The following is a 6,773-nucleotide window of genomic DNA, read 5'->3' on the forward strand; positions in this document are numbered from 1 at the left end:
GAAAATTTTAAAATTATGCTACGATTCCCAACATAGCTTTAGGTTTTAGGGTTGTTCGGCGTCTTGGCTTTGGCGATGACTATGGCGACGCTGAATAAAGAAGCTTCAGATTCTTCCCCAGCGAGGCGATCAACTCTATGGTGGGGATGGATTTGGAAACCAGTATGTTCAAACGAGGATAATGTGGCGACAACATCCTTGTGGTGGATTTGTGTCGTCGGACCCCGTCATTGAGACGACATTTGCTCTATCAGCGGCCTGGAGCTTAGGAGGTTGTCCAGGAGCGGATGCAGATTGTGTTCTGCTTCAGCGACATCTGGAAGATGGTGGATTGTGTGTTGGGTTTGTGGTTCGTGGCTGGAAGGTATGATTTCCTCCTCCGTCGTCTTAGTCGGGGGGGAGGGGTCAGATCTGGAGTTTGATGGCGTATCTAGGGTGTTGTCCTGGACTCCTGGTCAATATCTTTCAAAGGCAATGGCTTCATCCAAGGTTGTCCAAATCACGATTATATTGTATGATTCTATGACTTTAAGATTCAAAGTAGCCACTCTGATTCTACGATTTTAGTTCATAGAATCTATGTTTGCATGATCCTGCTAGTTAGAATTCTACGATTTGCGATCCTAACATCGGAGCTCCGATCATATTAAAAATTGCGATTCTGACAACCTTGGCTTCACCTTTGGCAAGCTATTTTGATGGTCCAAAAACCAGGATATTAGTGATCGAGCCGCGTCAAGCTCGGGTGATTAGGTGATCTGTTACTTTTCTTCTTTTGTGACTACTGCGACGGTGTTAGAGGCAGGTGACTGGCATTGGAGTCAAGTTTAAGGGAGTCGTCGGTCTTGATTGTAATTTTCTTTGTTGCTTGGTTGTCCTTTCTGCAAAGGCTAGCGTTCCCTTGTCTTTTTTAGTTTTGTCTGGTCAATTTCTGCGTCGCTTGTACCTTGATATTTATGATATGAGTGGGACATATATTACCATGCAAAAATGGTGTTTATCCCCTTTTCTAGGATAATATTGGACAAGATACAACTCTATTTCAATATTGTTCCCACCCCTCTAGAATCTAGATTGTTGTACATATTTATTTTATTACGAAATCATAAGATACTTCTAGAATGCATGAGACAATAGTGTGGGGTTTAAATTAGTAGGCGCAATGACAAAATTCCACAACTAGATAACCTTATTAAACGATGATAATGCTCAAATTTGTCATTCTCAATAGTTGGATGGAGCATATGCAATGACTAATATTTAAAGTTATTATCACAGTACATAATGGTATAGATATAGCTATATAAATATGAATGTTTTTTTTCCTGAAAAATGCTTTAGATTTGCATTCGACTTCCAACAATATATATATGTATATATATAAGAGGCCCTAGGAAACAAGTAAATTACAACTAAGACCTCAGAGTGTCATACAAACCTCAACCTTCAGAAGATGCTAAAGGCCTAGGAAACTGCCTATTGACAGACCTAGGAAAGAACACTTGCCGGAGCGACGGGCACAAACAAGGGTTGATGGTTCTACACCGCTGGCCATTGGACAGGGAGTTACCCAACTCCGTTGTCAGAGATCACGGCTTCCAGTGCACACATCAATGTTGGATCTGCCACTACCGTTGCATGCAATCGAGAAGTCGCCGTCCTTAGGTCCAACTGGTAAGTTGATTTGAGGTATGGGCCACCAGAGCATCTGATTTGGGAGTGGTTTTGTTAGTTTAAACTGTCGCAGTTTTAGCACAAATTAGTTTTGGGAGACGTACATAAGGATAGGCAAAGGTGTCAGATTGAGGTGAACTTTTAAAGGGATCTTAGAAACTCGTGTGTCTATCTGTTTGTCAAATTTGATGATGTTTGGTTTAACAATTTGCAAAATTCAGAAGGGGACATAAGCGTTTACTCCACTTTGCTGAAATATTATCTCTTGTGGTTGTTGTTGCTAGTTGACAACGTGAAGAGTTGTTGTAAATCTCTCTAAAAGTTATAGAGAAGACTTTACACTCACCATTTTTATAGTGAAGTTGTGTGATCCGGTCGGTCCATAGTCATGAATTTTTACTCCATAAGTTGAGAATATTTTACCACTCAGCTGAAGATTTTTTTACTTACTTGAAAAAAAAGAGAAGATTCTTTTCACGTTAAATCATGTGTCATATGTGTATGTTGTTTGAGTTTATCCCACTGTTTACATGTTAGTTAATGTTCTTCTCCAAATTCGCTACAAATGATGAAGTTGTTTAGTGCGCATATTTGTCATGTTGGTGAATTTGTGCATCACATCAAAGTTCACTCCATGGTCGCCTGTGTAGCCGACGTAAAGGAAAAGCGGGCAGGACACTACCTCTGTTATGTTGGTTGTTCAGTCGTTAATTTGAGACCGAGATAATAAATGCGAACGGTTTCAAATTTAAGAAAAACAAAGTAGGGGGTGGTACACTTGTTGCGAGCACTCTCTTTCCGAAATTTAATTGCCGGATCGGTAGATCTGGATCAGCATTCACCACTCGTCACTTCGCGGGTGTTGCACGACAGGGCTGAAAGGCAGAGTAGCAGTAACGGCACGGCACGGCCCGGCCGGGGTGGCCGCGCCCCGGCCACTCGTACAAGGTGCATGTGGCGTTTAGCTGGCGCGCCATTAAGGTTAATCAGGCGACAGGCAGGCGAGCCGGAGTATCTATCCCTCGCTAGTAGGTTCCTTTCCCGGCTTTCCCATCCATCCATCCGTCCAATCGCAGTCGCAGGTATGAATCCCGCTGGGGCTCGGGCGCCCCCGGCCGTCCGATTCCGGCTGTAGCCCACGCGCGCATTGTGCGCCGTGTCACTGTGTGGACGGCGCCGCGGCGTCACCCGTCGATCATGTGACAACCCACCACCACGGCCCGGGTGTCACGCGCGCGCCCGCGTCGCTCTCTGGTGGGAGCAGTGCGAGCTCGCTGGTGCGCTGCTGAGTGCCGAGTCTCAGCTCGCAACTACCAACCGGCAACCGCGCCAGCTCCAATCCGCGCGAGCTATATATTCGCTCCGCGCTCAGCTGTGCAGCTCCACCGCCGTATCGTGTGACTGAGAGCAGCACCCAGGTCGACGCCGTTCTCGCCTAGCCGGCAGCTTTTTACAGCGACGCGGTGGGCGGCAAGGGCGATGGACCCGTACAAGTACCTCAACATCCGCTTCAACCCGGACGGCTCGCTCACCCGCAACGCCCAGGCGAAGCTCCTCCCGGCGGCGCCGTCGGGGGAGCCCGTCGCGGTCACCACCGCGGACGGCGGCCCCGCGCGCCGCATTGTCCACTCCAACGACGTCCCGCTCGACGACGCCAAGGGCACGAGCGTGCGCCTCTTCGTGCCGGGCCTGGCCGCGGCGCCTCGCAGCGGCAGGCTGCCGCTGATCGTCTACTTCCACGGCGGCGGCTACGTGCTCTTCCGCGCGGCCTCCGAGCCGTTCCACAACAACGCCGCGGTCCTGGCCGCCACCGTGCCCGCCGCCGTCGCCTCCGTAGACTACCGCCTCGCGCCCGAGCACCGCCTCCCCGCCGCCTTCGACGACGCCGTCGACGCGGTCAGGTGGGTGCGTTCGTACGCCGCCGAGTCGCCGGGCAGGCCCATCTTCATAATGGGCTGCCACAACGGGGCCAGCATCGCGTTCCGCGCGGCGCTGGCGGCGGTGGACGAGGGCGTGGAGCTGCGGGGGTTGATACTGAACCAGGCGCACCACAGCGGCGTGGAGAGGACGGCGGCGGAGGCGGCGTCGGTGGACGACCGCGTCCTGCCGCTGCCGGCGAACGACCTGCTCTGGGAGCTCGCGCTACCGCTGGGCACCGACCGGGACCACGAGTACTGCAACCCGGAGGCCATGCTGGCCGGCGTCGGAGCGGAGCGGCTGCGGAGGCTGCCGCCGTGCCTGGTGCTGGGCCGTAAGAAGGACCCGCCGAGGGACCGGCAGAGGGTGCTGGTGCATGCGCTGCGGAAGGCCGGGGTGGCCGTGGAGGCGCAGATGGACGGCGCCGGGTACCACGCGATGGAGCTGTTCAAGACTAACTGCGCCGAGGAGTTCAACGCGCAGGTGACGGACTTCGTCCGCCGGCACGCCGGCGACGGCGACGGCGTCGACGTATACGCTGCGAGGAGCAGGCTGTGAACGGTGGATCCAAAAGAGGAGGTTGTTACAACGGCGCTGTCTCATCTAGTACAATTTTTAAACGACTAATATATCAATCATATCTTCTTCACCATGCTATGATTGATTGACTTGGACTGACGGGCTGAGGCTCAGAGCCTCGGAGTCTACTCCTACGCCGGCAACTACTACAATCAGTAGAGTGTCGAGCTACTGGATTACAGTATTATCCCCACTTTTCGAATGGATTTTTCACGTTTGTTTTCACCCTTTTTGCGTTATTTATTAATTTTTACCACCTACCGGCGGCAACTTGAGATCGCCGCGTGCTTGTTACAATCAGAAAGTTCGTGGAGAAAAAGCTCTATCTTGTTTTCACGGCTAGTGCACCCCCTTCCCTCCTAAACTGTAGGCACGCTTCTTTTCTTTTCTTTTTTGCAGAAAAAAAATATAAGGCATGCTTGACTTTACACAGTCACTCATACATGACTTTGATCATTAATATATATCAAATCATATATGGATTAAACATTATAAATGATATCATCATATTTGTCTTATAAATTAATTTTGTTTCATATGCCTTTATACCAATTTGTAGACATACAATGAGTGAAAAATATAGTCAGAGTTGAACGATAAAGACCCAAAAAGTCAACCTCATCTCGTATTATGCGAACAAGGGAATATTGTGTAAACCCGCTAATAGAATTTGAAGCACGCGTGCTTTGCCCGCCGTTTCTCGCCCGCGAGTGTTTTTGCGGGTTATTCCAATTAGAGATCAACACTTTTACATTAAAAAATGAAGAGTCGAACTGAACTGAGTTGATCGATATTTTGGATTCATTAGGTTACGATGTTCGATGGTGTTTCCATCCCTAGTTGTTTGTTTTCGGTGCAACATTACTCTTTATCCAACATAAACCGGATTGACCATTAGACCATATACATCAAAATGAATCTTACTTTTCTCTAACTTTTCTACTTTGTTGGCAGGTTTAGGTATGATCCTACGCTCATGTACGATGCATGCCCCACACAACCCAATTCACTCACGCCTCTCCTTCTCAGCATGACTTCTGGCACTGCTTTTCTTCTCAAAAACAACTCAAATCCCTTAACCTGCTCACCACATAACCTTACATTACTAGGGAAATCCCTATAAGCAGCCACTTAATAGCGGCGCGCGATAAGTGAGCCAAGCTACTGCTACTTAGTAGTAGTGCAGGGTAAAATACCGTGCTACAGGTACAAACTAGTAGTAGCACGGGTACGCTAACACGGCGCTACTACTAACTGGTCCCCATGGTGCCCCCCGGGACAGGCCATAGTAGTAGCGCAGGGTATATAACCCGCGCTACAACTGACAAGATAGCAATAGCGTGAGCTGTATACCCTGCTCTGCTACTGTGGATACACAGGGCCAGCTGGTGGGCCCCACTTAATAGGAGTGCGGCCCGTAGCCCCACGCTACAACTAATGGGCTTAGCAATAGCGTGGGGCACAGGTAGCGCGGGCCCCACCTGTGCCCCGCGCTACAACTAAACGACCCTTATCCTCTCACTGCTGTCGGTGTCAAAACCGGCAGATCTCGGGTAGGGGGTCCCGAACTGTGCGTCTCAGGATCGAAGGTAACAGGAACAGGAACACAATGTTTACCCAGGTTCGGGCCCTCTCGATGGAGGTAATACCCTACTTCCTGCTTGATTATCTTGAATGAATATGGGGTATACAAGAGTTGATCTACCTCGAGATCGTAATGGCTAAACCCTAGATGTCTAGCTTGTGTGATTATGATTGCCTCTACAGACTAAACTCTCCGGTTTATATAGACACCGGAGGGACCTAGGGTTATACAGAGTCAGTTTACAGAGAAAGGAATCTTCACATCCGGACGCCAAGCTTGCCATCCATGCAAAGGAGAGTCTCATCCGGACACGGGAGGAAGTCTTCTGTCTTGTATCTTCACGGCCCATTAGTCCGGCCCACGTCACATAGCCCGGACGCCCGAGGACCCCTTAATCCAGGACTCCCTCGGTAGCCCTCGAACCAGGCTTCAATGATGATGTGTCCGGCGCGCAGATTGACTTCGGCATTGCAAGGCGGGTTCCTCCTCCGAATACTTCAAAGCATCTGACCCGAAGAGTTGTACTCTGCTTTTCATTTAATGTCGTACCCTTCAGCTTCTGCGCCTCCGTCGCTTCTGCTTCCACGTGTCGAGCGAATACAAAAGGTCAGAGTATTTTTTGCACATAACACCCTGGCCATAAAAAAGGTGTCTCTTTAAAGGGATTGGATCTCAGAGGCCATCCCACACCGGGCGGAAAATCCTTAGAGCTCGCTAGGAGAAATCACTCAAACATGGCTAATGCTCCCAGTTCTTCCTCCCGCCCTCACGGCTCCGAAAAAGGCGATTGGGAGAGATGTTCAGTATCCCATGGCCAGCTAGTTAAGCTTCAAACGCAGGGGTTCCTTCCCCCCGCGGATCTAGTCCCCGTTCGGGCAGGATTAACCTCTTTCACCGGCGAAGCCCTGGCGGAAAATTTCCCCAATCCCACCAGGGGGAACGAGTGTGCTTCGTCTTCTTTTTATTAAGAGGCGTCGGATTTCCAATCCACCCTTTCCTCCGAGGTCTCCTGGAGTAC

At 50.0% G+C, this 6,773-nt stretch overlaps 1 protein-coding gene across 1 annotated transcript; it reads left to right on the forward strand.

Moving 5' to 3' along the window:
- Nucleotides 1–2,730: 2,730 nt before the first annotated feature.
- Nucleotides 2,731–4,474, forward strand: LOC123098040 (probable carboxylesterase 8). The gene has a single exon (XM_044519914.1). The coding sequence runs from the start codon at nt 3,154–3,156 to the stop codon at nt 4,147–4,149; it is 996 nt and encodes a 331-aa protein (XP_044375849.1). The 5' UTR covers nt 2,731–3,153; the 3' UTR covers nt 4,150–4,474.
- Nucleotides 4,475–6,773: the final 2,299 nt, after the last annotated feature.

This window comes from Triticum aestivum, chromosome 4D, assembly GCF_018294505.1.
Source record: "Triticum aestivum cultivar Chinese Spring chromosome 4D, IWGSC CS RefSeq v2.1, whole genome shotgun sequence".
Lineage (NCBI taxonomy): Eukaryota > Viridiplantae > Streptophyta > Magnoliopsida > Poales > Poaceae > Triticum > Triticum aestivum.

What these genes read in the sequence shown, in the direction of transcription:
- LOC123098040 (XM_044519914.1), top strand. Translation starts at nt 3,154, where the DNA reads ATGGACCCGTACAAGTACCTCAACATCCGCTTCAACCCGGACGGCTCG.